Raw genomic sequence first — 17,764 nt, 5'->3', positions numbered from 1 at the left:
ATGGAGGTCTTGGGTGAGGCTAGTGAAGTGGAATCTTCACTGGACATGGTGCCGAATCCGGTTGAGGAAATGACTACCTCAATTGATGCTAATTCAGAGGCTTATGTTTTCGCTTGAGGAGAAAACATTGATAAGAAATAAGTAGCTTCGTATTTATTTTATTTGTTTTCGCTTGAGGAGTTATGTTTTTTTTGTTTTTGTTTTTGCGCTTATTTTATAAAAGGTAGGTCTGCTATGAGTGTACTTTGTAGTATACTCGTTTTTGGATGTGCTAGTTGTGTACACTAACTTTCTATGTAATGACTTTTTCTACGGCCCTTACGAACAAATCAGTATTGCACTGCTCGTTGAAATTCATATGGTGAATCTTGTCAACCAAAAAGAGAAAAATGTGTGATAATCACCTCCTTTATTATTTCACAAGTAACATAGCGTACACCAATTGAGGTCTATAATAGTATAATCACCTCTTTGCAAAAATATGTGAATAATCCCCTCTTTGCATGCACCAAAAATGTCTCTACTAGTAACATAGCGTACACCAAAAATGTGTGAATAATCACCTCTTTGCAATCTACTAGTATTTTCGTACACCAGTTGAGGTCTCTAGGCGAACTTACTTGTTGTTCATTTTCTTCGAGTCATGTATCTTCCACTAGGTTGCGATTTTCTCTTGTTTGTCGCTTGTCTAATTGTGCGCATTTGTTTACAATGAGGGTTACTTGTCATTTGTTCGGCGGCTTGTGTCATCTAGAACTTTTAGTATGAGACAACTTATGATGTACATGCCTTCTGACCATAGATAAGTACGCTAAATTAATTGTGTAGAAACTTCAAGAGGTTAGGGAGATAGAATTGTTTGTAGGAATAGCTTGGTGGATTTGGCATGATAGAAATAATGCTTTTCATAGGGGTAAGGAGCTGCAAGCTTCTGAGTTGTTCCACAAAGCAGTAGAGTGGATAGAGGAATGGTCCAATGCAAATGTAAAGGACCAGCAGCCTTTGCAATCTAGTGACAATGATGCAGGTTCGTTAATTTGGGAGGCTCCTCCTCCTAGTTGGGTGAAGCTTCATTTTGACGGTGCAGGTGATGTAAAAAATGGAAGGGTTGGTATGGGTGCAGTAGTTCTTGATGAATTTGGAAGGATGCAGGGTGCATTGGCTGTTCCTGTTGATGGGACACTTAGTCCGTTGGCAACAGAAGCTGTAGCTTTAAGGTATGGAGTCCTTTATTGTAAAGAGTTGGGTTTTACTAGAGTGGAGATTGAAGGTGATGCCTTGAATGTGTTGAAGGCTTTAGACTGTAATGGCTTTGACTTGAATGAGATTGGGGCTATTATTGAGGATGTTAAACATGGATGGTAGAGATGGAGATGGTTAAGTGGAAGCATGTTAGGAAAAAGTACAATCAGCTTGCTCATGCTTTAGCCCGGTCAGCTTTGGCTATGACTGGGTGTATGTTTTGCAAGGAAATAGGTCATATTTTTTTTTTTTTTGAAATAAAGCATATATATATATATATAAAGTTAATGTGGAGGGCAATCTGACCCCAGCTTCTTATAATCATGCTTTAGTACTTCCAGAATATAGTCGGGAGGATGATCAAACCATGATTCACCCATACTGGCCTCATAGGCAACATTGGCTAGACGGTGAGCTACTCGATTACACAATCTGGGGGTATGCTGCACAATGACATTGAACAGCAGGGCAAGGTTACTAATCTGTAAGGCTTTCACCATTTCAAGGCCCTTCGTGATGGCACAAAGTTCTACCTGCTTTGCTGAGGCAACTGATTGAATAGGGAATGCGAAAGCAGCTTTGAACTTCCCTGTATCATCTCTCAGTATGCCACCAACACCTCCATGAGGTATTTGGGGTACGAAGCTTCCATCAACATTAAGCTTCCATTGACCTCGAGCCGCCGGTTTCCAGATAGGTATTTGGGTGTATGTTTTGCAAGGAAATAGGTCCTATTTGGCTACAAGATCTCGTGGAGAAAAATACTATGTAATAAGTTTGGGGGCAGAGGCATCTATGTGCTGCTATTACCCTTTTTGCTTTTGGCATCAGTGAATGAAATTATCAGTTTGAATAAAAAAAAAAAAAAAAAAAACTTAATAAATTAACATTTAACCTTTTTAGTTACATATACCCTAAAAATTTGGCAATTGGCATATTATTAATGGTTTACGATTTTAGACTTTTAAGTGTAGGCATGTAGGATACCAACAAAGCCTTAAACCCTAAACCTTTGGGTCCAAATTAGTTGATCAAATTGCTGTTGAAATCCCTAATGCTCGAGTGGGGGTCTTTTTTCTAGCTTGGCCGCACACCTCGTTTCGCTCTCTCTCAGTCTCAGACGGCCACTCTCACTCTCTTCGAGTCTTCGTCGTCTTCGATCTGTCAGACGGTGACGATTCTCAGTTTCTCACCGTGGGGCGTCGGCCGCCGTGCTCGGTTCCGCCTCTTTCTTCTTCTGTTGTCGGTCGAAGCATCTAAAATACTAAAACAGGGCCAGCCGGCCAGGTATGCCATCTCACTGAGTCTCTCTCTCTCTCTCTCTGAGATTGATGCTTGTTCTGCTTTCTTTCCATTGATTATTCTCTTGTTTTGATGAAAGCCATTGCCGTCTCTCTCGACTGGAGCTCCACTCCCGACGCTCGCAAAGCCGCCGTGGCTTTCCTTGAATCGGTAATCTCTTGGGCTTTCCTTGAATCGATATTCGATACTATCTCTTGGGCTTTCCTTGAATCGATATTCGATACTATCTTTTGGGCTTTCCTTGATTGTTTGAGATAGTGTTTATCAAACTCCGATCTGTTGGGGTATGATTGTTTGGAATTGCGTTTAATCATGTATCTTTGTATCTGTTGGGTTATGATTTTAAATTTCATCGATTATATTGTTGAATTTTAATAGCTGGGATAGTGTTTATCAAGCAGATTATGGAAGGGATATCTTCAAACCGACCCGATCTGCACCGAGCCCAGGCCTAGAAAATAACATTACCTCAGATACAAAACGACGCCGCTCAGGGTCCGTCTATAAAAGCTCTCAAATTAGCGCTCCAGCTCCAAATACAGTGTCCCCTGTATAAACCCTCTCTCTCTCTCTCTCTCAACACTGGCGGTGAAGACTCTGCGCTCTTTGCCCTAGAAACCTCCGATTTCCAGGTACGTAATCTCTTTGCTTGCTTCACACTTTCGTTTATCTATTCTTTTGTATGCTCACATTGAAATTCTAGTTCCTAAGTCGAAAACCTATCTGATTTCTGCATTAAATTTCGAGAGTTTAGAGCCCTAACTTGTTCGATATCAAACTTGTGGCGATAATCGAACTAATTAGCTGTGTGGAATAGCAGATTTGAGTTGTTAAGATGGATGATAGTCTATACGACGAGTTCGGGAACTATATAGGACCCGAAATTGAGTCTGACCAGGAGAGTGATAGGGAGGAAGAAGATGAGGAGCTTCCGGATAGGTTAGAAGATAGAGGTGCGGCGTCTGACGGTGATGATGCTCCGAATGGGTGGCTGACTGCCTCCAATGATGTAGATATGGACAACCAGGTTGTTCTTGCTGAGGATAAGAAGTATTATCCTACAGCGGAGGAGGTGTACGGTGAAGATGTCGAGACGTTGGTCATGGATGAAGATGCACAGCCCCTTGAACAGCCGATTATCAAGCCGGTTCGGAATATTAAGTTTGAGGTTGGTGTCAAGGACTCCTCGACGTATGTGTCGACGCAGTTTCTTGTTGGTCTTATGTCGAACCCTGCTCTGGTTCGGAATGTGGCGCTGGTGGGGCACTTGCAGCATGGGAAGACGGTGTTTATGGATATGTTGGTGGAACAGACTCATCATATGTCTACTTTTGATGCAAATAGTGATAAGCACATGAGGTACACTGATACGAGGATTGATGAACAAGAGAGGAGGATATCTATTAAGGCTGTTCCCATGTCCCTTGTACTTGAGGATAGCAATTCAAAGTCGTACCTGTGCAATGTCATGGATACTCCTGGTCATGTCAATTTCTCTGATGAAATGACTGCTTCACTTAGGCTCGCTGATGGTGCTGTCCTCATTGTTGATGCTGCAGAAGGGATGATGGTAATTAACTTTATCTTTCTATTATTATTATTATTATTATTATTATTATTCCATAGATAGTGAAAACGTAATGGTTCATTGTCTATGTGACGAGAGTCCTCGGTCATGCTATCATTTTCTAAATTAGAACTGGATTATTTCAACTTATCAGCGGAAGTTTGAAACCCTAATCCAATGAGAAACCTACCTTCATGTAAGCAAAACTTAGAAAGTGGTTTGGTATATCCGGTGCCAGTTGCAGGATATACTTGCTTAAAAAGCTTATAACATGTTTCAACATAACATGGCTACCATATATCACTGCCTCAGCTTTAGAAGAACTAGCCTTCCTGCATGCTTGCTGTTGCAAAATTCTTTCCCTATATATTCCTGAGATTTAAAAGAAGTTAATTGTTTAATTCTCATATTCCTGTGAGTGCCTTATTGTAGATATTGTAATTCACTTTAAACATTCAATTCAATTGCTGTAATTTCTTAAATTTACAATGATTTCCAATACAGTCTCTACACAAGCTCGTGAGTGTGAGAGGCATCTTCACTACATACATTAATATCTTATACCCAAGATATTGTAGCTTTTTACTTTTGTTCTGACCATTGTAGCCTATTTGAAACATAGTTTTCTATTCTTTTTAATGCATTTACAGTTTTAACTTCTGAAATTATTATTTATGTATTAGTTGTGTGGCATTCATACTCAGCATGGTTATAAAATTTTATGATTTTGATCAACAGGTAAATACTGAGAGGGCTATACGCCATGCAATCCAAGAGCGCCTACCAATTGTGGTTGTAATCAACAAGGTAGATTTTCTTTTTTTCACAGGCTGTTCTATTGCTCTTTGATCATTCTATAAAGCGGTGTACTTCCATTGACTATACTATTATTCTTATGGGCTGCATTTTCATTTCAAAGGTTGACAGGTTGATAACAGAACTTAAATTGCCCCCAAGGGATGCTTACTTCAAGCTTAGGCATACTCTGGAAGTGATTAATAACCACATAACGGCTGCCTCTTCAACTGCTGGTCATGTACAAGTTATTGATCCTGTTGCTGGAAATGTATGCTTTGCAAGCGCTACTGCAGGATGGTCGTTCACGTTGCAATCATTTGCGAAGCTATATGTTAAGCTTCATGGGATCGCTTTTGACGCGGATCAGTTTGCTTCTCGTCTATGGGGAGATATGTACTATCATCCTGAGGACAGGGCTTTCAGGAGAAAACCCCCTGCAAGTGGAGGAGAAAGGTCGTTTGTCCAGTTTGTGCTTGAACCCCTGTATAAAATATATAGCCAGGTGATTGGAGAACATAAAAAGAGTGTTGAGGCAACTCTTGCTGAACTTGGTGTCACCCTTAGCAATGCAGCTTACAAATTGAATGTTAGGCCTCTACTGAGGTTGGCTTGTAGCTCGGTTTTTGGATCTGCCTCGGGCTTCACTGATATGCTTGTGCAACATATTCCTTCTCCTAAAGATGCTGCAACAAGGAAAGTCGACCACACATATACTGGACCAAAAGACTCTTTGATTTACAAAGCCATGAAAACTTGTGATCCCAATGGCCCGTTGATGGTAAATGTTACCAAGCTGTATCCCAAGTCCGATTGTAGTGTGTTCGATGCATTTGGTAGGGTATACAGTGGCAAGATTCAGACAGGACAGTCAGTACGAGTATTGGGAGAAGGGTATTCACCTGACGATGAGGAGGACATGACAGTCAAAGAAGTAACGAAGCTATGGCTTTACCAAGCGCGAGATAGGATACCTATAGCTGAAGCTCCTCCTGGTACTTGGGTTCTCATCGAAGGTGTGGATGCTTCCATAATGAAAACTGCCACTCTGTGTAATGAGAGTTATGACGAGGATGTATACATATTCCGTCCTCTTCAGTTCAATACACTGCCAGTGGTGAAAACGGCAACTGAGCCTCTAAATCCCAGTGAGTTGCCAAAAATGGTGGAGGGTCTTAGAAAGATCAGCAAGAGTTATCCTCTTGCCATCACCAAAGTTGAGGAGTCTGGGGAGCACACAATCTTAGGTACAGGAGAACTGTACTTGGATTCCATCATGAAGGACCTCAGAGAGCTCTACTCCGAAGTAGAAGTCAAGGTATTTTCTGCTCACACTTGCATCACTTCTTCACTTTTCTCATGTGTCATGGCAAAAATATCAAATTCACCTGTTGACTTATTTTCAGTGCTGAGTTTTTTGGTTGATATTTTATAGTGTAGTTTTTAAGCTTCACTTACAATGTAGGTTGCAGATCCTGTTGTTTCATTCTGCGAAACAGTTGTGGAATCTTCATCAATGAAGTGTTTTGCTGAAACACCAAACAAGAAGAATAAAATTACTATGGTAAGAACCAATCTAATTTTCAGAAATTATGTGAATCAATTTCACATTATGACCAGCTAAAAACCTTTGATTTGTAGATTGCAGAGCCATTAGAGAGAGGACTTGCGGAGGACATTGAGAAAGGTGTTGTAAGCATTGATTGGTCTAGGAGAGATATAGGTAATTTCTTCCAGACTAGGTATGAGTGGGATGTTCTTGCTGCACGGTCCATATGGGCATTCGGTCCTGATAAGCAGGTAATAATCTAAATAGAACAAATTTATGGTTCTAAATCGTAATAGTTATTTTATAATTATAAGTATGTCTTTATGAAAATTTTGTTTTATTCATCCCCTTTCCTTACCTAGTAGTCATACATTTCATGTCTTTATATGCTTTTATTGACAAAGGGTTGTATGTTTTAGGGACCCAACATACTACTTGATGACACACTTTCAAGCGAAGTTGACAAGAGCTTGCTGAATGCTGTGAAAGACTCCATTGTGCAAGGGTAATGAATAAATCATTGTTTGTTTTTGCCCCGATAGTGTGGTTTAATTATTACTCACCATGTTGTTACTGTTGACAGGTTTCAGTGGGGTGCTCGAGAAGGACCTCTGTGTGATGAACCCATCAGAAATGTTAAGTTCAAGATAGTTGATGCAAGGATTGCACCTGAGCCGTTGCATCGTGGATCTGGTCAAATCATTCCCACATCTCGACGTGTGGCCTATTCATCTTTCCTAATGGCAACCCCACGGCTCATGGAGCCAGTATATTATGTGGAGGTAAATAATCCTCAAGTCCATACGACGATAAGATTTGGTTCTCAGAAATCGATTATTAACATAGCTTGTTTCTTTTTTGGTGTAAATGTGGAACAAAATGGTGGTAACAAGCTGCTCAGTCTTAGTAGCAATAATTCTATTAGACTTAGCCATTTATGCTATTTGAAGTCAAAGCATAATGTCAAACTAAACCAGGGTACATCTTGTTGCTTTCCTCTTTATTTCTTTCTACATTAGATTAATATTTTCTTGTTATGTTCTGTGTCAAGCTACAGTCATTTAATAATTTCCTTTTAAATAGAGATCCTGAGGAACCAAAATTGTTTAACATATGCATATCCAGACACTTAGATAAGCAGTGTACTTTTGTTGTCTGATAAATTTGGTGCTGTTGTTTCAGATACAAACGCCAATCGACTGTATATCTGCAATCTACACTGTTTTATCTCGCAGGCGTGGACATGTTACAGCCGACGTTCCTCAACCCGGGACCCCAGCTTACATCGTTAAGGTACAGTGGTTGAACTTCGTTGTGCAATATTCGAGTTACATTTTACTGGTCCTGGGTTTTATTGTGATGTGATTATTGCTGATAAGTATGTCCATTTGGATGATTTGGGTTTTTACTGAATGAGGGATTGAACCTCAAAACATTTTTTTTTTTAGTTTGGTCAATAAACGACATAAAGCCATGCTTCCATACTGCGTCATAGATATTGTGATTTCAAAAATCACAGACTGTAATACATTGTCAGTTATAATTCAAGTCAGTAACACCCGATCTTTTTTGGTCAGTAATAGAGTACCTACCTAATCTGACTCTCATGGAAAATTCATGAAACTTAATTGTCATTGTCATGTTGTAATTTTGTCTGTGTTCCTAGTATATATGTATGTGTGTTTATTTTCATTCCCTTTTTCCTTTTCCTTGTAATTCAGGCATTTTTACCCGTCATAGAATCGTTTGGTTTTGAGACGGACTTGAGGTACCATACTCAAGGACAGGCTTTTTGCCTCTCAGTCTTTGATCATTGGGCTATAGTTCCTGGGGATCCTCTTGACAAGAGTATTGTTCTGCGACCACTTGAACCCGCACCGATTCAGCACCTGGCTCGTGAATTTATGGTCAAGACAAGGCGTAGAAAGGTATAAGCATCCCCGTCCTTTCTCTTTCACAGTGACTCATGTCTCTACTGTTTTTTTTTTCTTCTTCTTTTGGTCAATACTGTTTTCTTTACATCTGGTCGAAAAGATGCACCAAATGGACTTGTTTCTTTTTCTGTACCTCCCCAAAACTTAAGAACTTAAGTTTCTTCACAGCGACTCATGTATCTACTGTTTTTTTTTTCCTTCTTTCGGTCAATACTGTTTTGTCTTACAGCTGGTCAAAAAGATGCATCAAATGGACTTGTATCTTTCTTTGTACCTCCACAAAACTTAAGAACTTAAGTCTTAAGTTTCTTCACAGCGACTCATGTCTCTACTGTCTTTTTTTTTCCTCTTTTGGTCAATACTGTTTTCTTTTACATCTGGTCAAAAAGATGCATCAAATAAGACTTTCTGTACCTCCACAAAACTCAAGTATCAAGTTTCTTCCGCATGCATTACATTACTACTATAGATAATTCGCAAACTGTGGAAGAAATGCCATATCTAGGCATAATGGGTTTTATATTGAATTTGCAGGGAATGAGCGAGGATGTGAGCATCAGCAAATTTTTCGATGAGGCCATGATGGTGGAACTGGCTCAGCAGGAAGCTGATATTCACCAGCAAATGATATGACTGGCTTAATGATATGGTGTCCACAAATCCATAGTCGAGAGAGGTTGTAGGCAATTTTAATAGGATGGAACAGAAACATTGAGCTCGTATGCCAAAAGAGAAATTATACAGTTGTAACTTCCGGCTGTCGCAGCGCTTTCTAATTTTGTTGGAAAAATGATGTGACCTACTAATGCAAAGATGCTGTATTGTGCTATTTGCTACTATTTGCTACGGATCCGTGAAAATCATTATTATTTTTTGTGCAGACCCTATTTCATCATTATCTTTCATTTATTTTCAGATATTGGACTAGGAAGGATCAATTGAACACAACTTTTTGTTTCCACCTTATGATGAGTATACCCGCGCTTTGCTGCGGGATTTAGCAGATTGTTGAAGAAAGTAATTGCTTGTGTAGACAATATTATTGCTGATTTTATAATATTACATAGCAGAACGTTTATGTAAACCAAGCAGCACAGAACTGAATAGCAATGGTACCCCCTCTTTGTTGCAGGACAGTTTACAATAATGACTGATATGAATTAAAATGGCTTGATTGTGATAAAATAAGAGAGTTTCCTGCCTATAAAATTGTTTTGAGTTTACAAAGCAATGAAGATCAGTCATATATAATGCAGTGATATTGGCATTTTGTTTTTTGTTGATTACTCCTGCCAATAAAATTGTTTTGAGTTTACAAAGCACTACCAATCCTTCTACATTTTCATATTCAAAACTGTACAAATCTTCTGGTCCTTCACCATTCGTTTCCTTTTTGTTGTTGGCTGCATCAATGCAAACGGAACTTACACAACGTAAATTACATTGAATTTGTAAGTAGAATATAAATTTTGCTCAAACTATAGATTTAATGAAACTAACAATTTTTAACTACCTGTTCTAGCAATGATTTGATGATTGTGTCTCTATAAGAAAAAGAACTTTCAGCTATAGCGGCAACCAAAGTCTAATCATTGCTCGTGTCACAGTCCCCCGACTTGATAAGCTTTTATCATGACTTTCAGCACAATACAAATTAGTGGCACTACAATCACTTTCTAAGAACCTTTTTTTCCTCGTCGCCCTGGTCTTCAAAGCCATAACTATATTTAAAAATTGTCAATTATAGTTAGGATCAGGGAAATGAAAATCCAAATTAAGACACGGTGGTACTTTTATAGTCTAGTTATGCTGAGCCATTCTTTCATTTAATTGTAACAGCATCTGCATTCTTTATATTTTAAACGTTTGATATGATTTCTGATATCTCCCCCTGCTCTTAAATGGGTTAGAGATGCTATATTATTGACCAAAGTTGCAATCCATATAATACATTTCTTTGTTTTGATAGCAATAGAGCCTGCCAAGCAATGTAATTCTAAAAAGTTTGGACTCGTACAGTTAAGAACCAAGTAGAATATTTTTATTTTTTTCAGAAAGGGTAGGTTGCAATAGCTTTTGATCAAAATAATCAGTGCAGGTTACAGTAACTTTCACAATAAATCAAACCAGAAACCCACATGGCAGCAAGAGTTTCATTTCTAATTCAGATCATTATATTCAGTGCAAGAAACACAATACAAAAAGGTGAGAATGAAGGCAAGTTTAATTGTATTATGTTTGTTACACTGAAGGCATAAATGATTTGAGCTTCCCAGAGTCAATTATAGCTTAATAAACATGTAATATCCCTGTGATGAATCAAAATCTTAAGAGCACTGTGAAGATTTTATGCACACTTGAAAGTGTCTTGTAATTCCGTCCCGGAGTCAACTATAGCTTAATAAACATGTAATATCCCTGTGATGAATCAAAATCTTGAGAGCACTGTGAAGATTTTATGCCTTGTAATTCCGTTACTTACTGGCAGGTCAGAGAGATGCATTTGTTTCCTCCACATATTCAATTCCTCAGTCAGAGCATGTAGTCTTTTTTATATGCAGTACTCCTTTCTTTTACTTATTTTCACAACATCAGCATCAACTTTTTAGAGTTATGATTTAAATGACTGTGTAAGAACCTTACCTTTAAGAGGTTCGAATGATCTTTCACATCCCAGTAGTTTCAATGCAACAGATTGGTCTACTCCAAAAACCTCACCCAATGCAAGCTGAATCATAAGCAAGTCATAATGTAAATATTGAATACAGATTCTCATAAAAAATAATAAGAGATTCAAAGATAACAACTGTTATTGAACAACAGCTAATGCTGGACTAAATTTGAACTATTGAACAACAGATAACAACTGGTCTACATAACAGGAACATAACAAACCAAGCTAGAAAGAAAACTACCTGCATTTGAAGTATTTAACACAATGGAACAGCAGGTAATGCTGGATTAAATTTTGAAGCATCCCGTCCTTGACTGATGAAATAGAGGACCTCGTTAGTACGGTGGAGTACGATATCCACAAAACATATTGTTTGTGTTCTTCTCTAAGCTCTTAATAATAATGGGAGGAATGTTGATAATAGACTTACTTCATGAAAAATTCATTCTTTAAATGCAAGTCTGCAAACAAAGTCCAACCCTAGACATAATTGGTTTTAGGATTCGAGTACTCTATCTAAAAAACAACAAAACCAAAGTCAAAAATCATAAAAAGAAACAAATTACAAAAGCTATACAAATTAGTAGCCATAGAGATCTGTAATCTTCTTTTTAACAATAAAATCATCAACTAAAACAGAATACAAAACTCCGCAGCATGGTATGAGTTTAAAGCCTTGGCCCCCCATGTCGATCTCACATAATCGGAACTCAAAACTATAAATCCTTTTCCCTACTGTGCATTTAAACAAATTAAAATCCAATCCATTTAGCTTCAGAATGACAAAATGAATTTGATTGTATGATAAAAGACTACCGTCAAATCCGTCAAATCCAGGCTTCCTCATCTAATGGAGAAAATATTTTGCAGTGTATGAGATGATCAACTAATTTGAATTGAAGTATAATCCAACCAGGATTTGAGAGAGCGAGAGAGAGAGAAAAAAAAAAAAAGGCTATCTTTGAGGTTGGATTCATATATTCATTCATTTCAATCCCAATTAAGTTTTAGCAAGTCACCTGTGCAAAGTTTCAAACTTGGGAAATCGATTAGAACTACTGGAGTCAAAACCGCAATGATCAACATGAAAGAGACTTGGGCTTTGAGAAAGAAGTATATCTTAATGAGCATACCTTGCTTGGAGAAATTCAACGGCAGAGCTAGGTGAGATAGGTCTGCACATCTTCTACGAACTGAGCTCCACAAAGTGTTGGTCCATTCATTCTATGAACAAAACTGGCCAGCATCTTGAAATTCCAAGATCAAACCCTAAACAAAAACAAACTAATCAGAATTCCCAGAAACAACACAAAAAGCAAATCAACAATTACTCGAATATCAATGCCATAAAGGAAATGATGAATGTAAAAATTTCTTCAATTTAGGTGTGGGATCCAAAATTCCGAGCAACTGAACCCCAAGGGAACACCATCAATCAAAAAATTTCAAATTCCAATTCTAGGGTTTTCTGAATACGTCCAAGAAAGCAAATAATATCGCACACAAATTTTCTATTCTAAACCTCAGCTCCCCTTATCAACAGTACTTCTCTTAGGAACAAAAGTGAAGTTTTTTAGGAGTTAAAAGAAATTTCTGATTCAGTCCACTCAACTCCAGTATTACCACTCTTTTCAACTGCTCGTTATACTTGAAATCTAACTCAATTTGTTCTTCCCATAGTTCCCATTTTTAAAACACTTTGTGCAAAGTACGAAATCACCCTACTAATATGAGAATCATAGTAGATACATAAATCAATAAGCTTCAGGACAGAAAACTATGAACAAATTCATTCCGGATGAATTAAAGAAGTCATGAAAATACATTGTTATACTTGTGGTGTCCAGAATCACAAAGTCCGCCACAATTGATACAAACCAACTTCTCTTTCTTCAACACCAAAAACAATAGCAATTGAAATCCATACCTATTGAAACCTTTAATTCATAGCCCAAAAGTGCAAGCAAAGTTGTCATTTCGCATTGCAATAATTGCATTCATGAATATTATCACCCGAATCTTCATATCTCATAATAAATCCTACAACAGTAATATTACATTTGGTAAGCAAATGCATATGCATATTTGATTGATACAGAGACTAAAATTTGACAAATAACCTTCTCTACTTTTCTGATATGATGCCTGACCGAATGAGAGCGAACAATGACCTGAATGTAAAATATGACATAAATTAATAACAATGATGGCAATGATGATAAAAATTACTCACACTGTAAATATGAAGTCATGATGAATGAAGAAAAAATTATACCTTTTATTCCATTAGGTTGTATTTATTTAGATGAAAGGAAAATCAAAATGATTGAATAATGTCATAAACATATCATCAAATGTTTTTGTTTTTAAAAACTGATGCAAACTCATCCATTATACCTGTATGACTAACATGCGAATCTTCACTGTTAACAGAAGTTTGATTCAACAACAGACTGTTGTTTTGTTCGGTAGGTTCAACTCTTAAATTCAAGTGTTCAGAGGTGTCATTTATCTCTGTTATTGCAGGTTCAGCAACTATAAAAAACATGCAGACAATGTTACAGAATTTGAATTGATGAAGAACAAAATACATTCAATTTTAATATATACATACCACGTCTTCGCCTTCTTGATCCTCTATTCAAGTGTTCAGAGGTGTAATTTTTCTCTGTTATTGCAGGTTCAGGAACTATAAAAAACATTCAGACAATGTTACTGAATTTGAATTGATGAAGAACAGAATACATTCAATTTTTATATATACATACCACGTCTTGGCCTTCTTGATCTTCTTTGATGCATTCCCTCTGTATTAAAACCCCCAGTATCAATTTGGGCTCTCATGGTATAAAAATTCTCACTGTTGTTTCTTGTTTCTATCTCTGCATCACGATTGAGACCTTCACTATCATTTTGTTCCAACAATCTTTTTCCTCTTCTGTGCCTGATATCCGATGCCATAACTACATTGAAAAGGAAGGGAATTAAAATAAAAAATGACTTAAAACCACTTTTATAATCAAACCTCAATGCGAAACATTAAAACAACCTGAGTGCACACTGTCCCAAAGCTCTGCAAAATGAACAGAAAGGAAAAACCAATTACAAAATGCAACATAGTTACTCGGACAAACATAGTTATATAATGTATTTTGTACAAAAACAGCACACAATGAAAGCAAACAAAGCCACTAACTGAGCAAACAAAAATTCAAAGTTCATACCTGAATAAGAATGAAAGTTGCAGACAACGTTAAACAGTAGACCAAGGAACAGTGGCAGCCATAGATATGTAGACTCTTTTGCATAAATTTTGTAAAAAGCAAACATAACTGTAACATAATTATCAAATTAATTATATAACTACAGAAAAAAATGCCAATACAATATTTGTTAAACCAAACCAAAAACAAAAGAAAAAGAAAATTACAAAAATAAAGGAGAAGAATTTTTCTTACAACAACAAATTCTTATTTCAATTTGATGAAAGTACGTAAACAACCACGCTCATACAGTTAGGCTTTAAATATTCATTGTTGCTTTCTTTGAACTTTTATAAAACTGGAACGACCTAGGAAAAAAAAAGAAGAAGAAGAAAACTAAGTTCAGCGGCCAAATTGGATTCATTTGAACTGTTGGTACTCTTCCAAGCTAACCATGGAGTTTAGAATTAGGAGACCGGACCAAAAGTCTCTCAATATCCACTTTAGAAAAAAGAAAAAGAAAAAGAAAGATCTTTTTCCTGATAAAGCAAAATAAAGCAAAAAAAAAAAAGAACGTTCTGATAGTTTAATTAACCTATGCATAAGACAAAAAAGGTTTCAATTAACAAAGTGCAAGCAAAGTTCTTTCTTTTTCAGGTAACAAAGAATGCAGATGAAACAAACAACCGGTCAATAGCCATCTTCAGCAAAACAGAAACAACTCAGCTAATAACAGCAAAAGACCTTTGATCAATTCCATACAATAATCCAACAGACAATTATAACAGTTAATGTACGATTAAGAGAAAAAGAGATCATAATAATGATAAAAAAATGAACATGAAAAACTCTTGATCTTTTGTTGCTTTTGGTTTTACTTGCAGCACCTGTGTATTCAATTGGACCAATTTAGGTGTGGAGTGCCTTCTGTGTAATAAAAAGTCAAGGTAAGTGTTTTGAATTATACTTGCCTATGAGCTGCATACCCTGGAGTATGGATTCTGTCAATTCCTTTCGCCCTATTTCAATCTTGGGGTGTACCTCTCAGCGCAGCTTTTAAGATATTGTGGTTGCTTTCTTGAGCTGAAATATTTCAATCCATGGCAGCAAATCACCAAATGCTTCATATTTTAGGATGTACGATTAAGAGAAAAAGAGATCAGAATAATGATAAAAAAATGAGAAAAGAAAATCAAACGAAGATAGGAGATTAGAAGAAGGCACACTTGGTCTTCCCATACTTGTACCATCATTCGTTCAAAGATGCAGGGGTCCCTCTTAGAATTAAAATCTTTATTTTTATTAGTTGCTGAACTGAACTCAACTCAATAAATCCCTTTAAACACAACAACATTCTTTTACTTCCAGTAAAACCTGATCACCCAAAAACAGTAACACTTTTTTTCACTATTCTTCAACTTATTTTTATTATAAATTTTCTCTTATTGATAACTCTTCCTTTTTCTTCTTCACAGTTATATATAAAACTCACACAACAATATACCAGAGAGACTTTTCATTTTCCAATAAAAAACTTTCATATTAGTTGCATATTTTTCATTTCGGATCTTCCTTGTTTGGTGATTTGCTGCCATGGATTGAAATATTTCAGCTCAAGAAAGCAACCACAATATCTTAAAAGCTGCGCTGAGAGGTACACCCCAAGATTGAAATAGGGCGAAAGGAATTGACAGAATCCATACTCCAGGGTATGCAGCTCATAGGCAAGTATAATTCAAAAAACAACTATAGTCATGCATAACATGCAAGAAAACAAAAGACTCAGACCTCAAATTGCACCAAATTCAAAGACAATACTTCCCACGTTTGAAATTTTTACAGAGATTTGTTTATAGCCATAGCGGAATCAAAGCCTAATAATAGTGAATAGTCCATGGAGATAACCATTCCTCAGATACTAAGGTCTTTTTTTCACTTAATCGAAGCATGTAGTAAACACCCGAAGTAGCCATTATAATAGCAATTTGAAAACTAACAAAATCGTTTACACAAACCACCTTTAAAATCAAAAGCATAGATGGTGAACACTTACCGTCTCTAACCCATCTTCTGTCTAATATACAATATTCATAAGAGCAATGGCAATGAAAGGAGATTATACCAAACATATACCCAAATCAAACACACACCTCTTCCAAAACCCAGCAACCTCTTCGACCAGCTTAGATCAAATCGAAAGGAATAGACCCTACAACTTAGAATCAACTTCAATGAACCAAGAAAACCCCCAATTCAATGAACCGACAAAACCCCCAACAAAAGTATCATCCCCCTCAAAAACATCTAACAAAAGAAGAAAAAATCCAACAACAAACACCACAGATCGATTCAAACCACAAATCAAATACCTTGCAACCGGTCTTTTCTTTCTTCTCTCTTCTTTCCAGAGCTCACAGATCTTCTGCTTTCGTCTCTTCTATTCCTCTCTTCTCTCGGCGAGATCTTGTCCTCTTTTCTATTCTTCTTTTCCGTCTTTTGCTTTTTTTTGATCTTGATCTAAGTGGCTGAGTTCCAAACCCGACGGTTATCGGGTTAATAAAATGACTCCAAATTTCACTTGAAATTCACTGCAATAAGTTCTTTGCCATGCTCAGATTAATTGTCAATGAATCATGATGGACAACTGAATCAGACAATAAGCTAAATATGTTCTGAGTTATCCTTGATGTATATCACTTAGGAAACAAAGGTCATCTATCACTTCTAGTTAGTTCACGTGTGTTATTGTGTTAGTCTGAATATTTTACTGAGGTTTGGGTTTTGATTAGTTGATGGGCTCAACATCTGTGGATTTTAGGGAGTAAAACTTATCTCACAATTTATGAACAGTTTCCTTCTATACTCAGTAACTCATTGAGTGATACAAATTGTGATAAACGGCAATTGTAATCATTGACAGAGAAAAAGGGAACTCAAATGGAACTAATTCATATTGGATCAACAAAATGCGGAGGATACCAGAATGATTTACCAGTGGGTGCCTATTTTAATATATTGGAGTTGACCTTTACCCTTGAATTCGGTGATCTAAGGAAGTACCAGGGTGTATACGTACTACTCACTGTATGTATTGCAAGAACCTTCAAACGTTTGCACACTGAACACACCTGATTAAGACATGGAAGGAAAAAGAAATGTAATCAAACAAACAAATAAATGAAGATTAAGACATGCAATTTTTTTCCTTCTTTAGATGGATTAGAGCACCACAATGATATGTGAACCAATGCAAATGGTATCAAATACTATAGGCGATTTGTAACAAATCACGCTTAAATTTTTTTTTTTCCCCTTTCATGAGTAGGAGTTGAGTCACACAAAGATGAAATCTCACCTATTTCTTCTTGCTAACAGACCTGCAATGCAATAAAAAGTAGGAATAAGGAGTTCATATATACAAAGAAGAATAAATGATGCAATTGACAAAGAGAAAAATTAAGCATACAGCTTTTAAGAATAGAAATTCATCATATAATT

General features: G+C 36.8%; 3 protein-coding genes across 4 annotated transcripts; 2 read left to right on the top strand and 1 right to left on the bottom strand.

The window, feature by feature from the left end:
- Positions 1–1,365, top strand: LOC133716207 (uncharacterized). Its single transcript, XM_062142926.1, has 2 exons — positions 1–105; positions 829–1,365. The coding sequence occupies exons 1-2, from the start codon at positions 1–3 to the stop codon at positions 1,363–1,365; spliced, it is 642 nt and encodes a 213-aa protein (XP_061998910.1).
- Positions 1,366–2,236: 871 nt separating this feature from the next.
- Positions 2,237–9,269, top strand: LOC133716165 (110 kDa U5 small nuclear ribonucleoprotein component CLO). 2 transcript variants are annotated; one of them, XM_062142891.1, is made up of 13 exons: positions 2,237–2,529; positions 2,624–2,694; positions 2,946–3,176; positions 3,365–4,114; positions 4,850–4,918; positions 5,031–6,224; positions 6,372–6,470; positions 6,548–6,706; positions 6,875–6,960; positions 7,039–7,237; positions 7,638–7,748; positions 8,177–8,383; positions 8,924–9,269. In XM_062142891.1, the coding sequence occupies exons 4-13, from the start codon at positions 3,380–3,382 to the stop codon at positions 9,020–9,022; spliced, it is 2,958 nt and encodes a 985-aa protein (XP_061998875.1). In that variant the 5' UTR covers positions 2,237–2,529; positions 2,624–2,694; positions 2,946–3,176; positions 3,365–3,379; the 3' UTR covers positions 9,023–9,269. The 2 variants fall into 2 exon arrangements, with proteins under 2 accessions (XP_061998875.1, XP_061998876.1); XM_062142892.1 differs by having other exon boundaries at positions 2,932–3,176.
- Positions 9,270–9,540: 271 nt separating this feature from the next.
- On the bottom strand, positions 9,541–15,222 carry LOC133716166 (uncharacterized). The gene is made up of 8 exons (XM_062142893.1): positions 14,288–15,222; positions 14,113–14,136; positions 13,832–14,026; positions 13,678–13,752; positions 13,461–13,598; positions 11,305–11,377; positions 9,903–10,110; positions 9,541–9,792 (listed from the first exon to the last, which is right to left on the bottom strand). Exons 1-7 carry the CDS (start codon positions 14,391–14,393, stop codon positions 10,059–10,061), a joined length of 663 nt encoding a protein of 220 aa, XP_061998877.1. The 5' UTR covers positions 14,394–15,222; the 3' UTR covers positions 9,541–9,792; positions 9,903–10,058.
- Positions 15,223–17,764: the final 2,542 nt, after the last annotated feature.

Source organism: Rosa rugosa, chromosome 6 (genome assembly GCF_958449725.1).
Source record: "Rosa rugosa chromosome 6, drRosRugo1.1, whole genome shotgun sequence".
In the NCBI taxonomy this organism is placed as follows: Eukaryota; Viridiplantae; Streptophyta; class Magnoliopsida; order Rosales; family Rosaceae; genus Rosa; species Rosa rugosa.
The sequence above is the reverse complement of the archived record's forward strand: the minus strand, read 5'-3'. Positions and strand labels throughout refer to the sequence as shown.

Coding starts and splice junctions, on each gene's coding strand:
- LOC133716207 (XM_062142926.1), top strand. CDS start 1: ATGGAGGTCTTGGGTGAGGCTAGTGAAGTGGAATCTTCACTGGACATG. Junction 106..828: donor ATGCTAATTCAGAGGCTTAT/GTTTTCGCTTGA, acceptor TTAATTGTGTAG/AAACTTCAAGAGGTTAGGGA.
- LOC133716165 (XM_062142891.1), top strand. CDS start 3,380: ATGGATGATAGTCTATACGACGAGTTCGGGAACTATATAGGACCCGAA. Junction 6,961..7,038: donor AAAGACTCCATTGTGCAAGG/GTAATGAATAAA, acceptor TACTGTTGACAG/GTTTCAGTGGGGTGCTCGAG. Junction 8,384..8,923: donor TCAAGACAAGGCGTAGAAAG/GTATAAGCATCC, acceptor TTGAATTTGCAG/GGAATGAGCGAGGATGTGAG.
- LOC133716166 (XM_062142893.1), bottom strand. CDS start 14,393: ATGTTTGCTTTTTACAAAATTTATGCAAAAGAGTCTACATATCTATGG. Junction 14,027..14,112: donor TTGGGACAGTGTGCACTCAG/GTTGTTTTAATG, acceptor TTTTCAATGTAG/TTATGGCATCGGATATCAGG. Junction 13,599..13,677: donor ATCAAGAAGGCGAAGACGTG/GTATGTATATAT, acceptor TGTTTTTTATAG/TTGCTGAACCTGCAATAACA.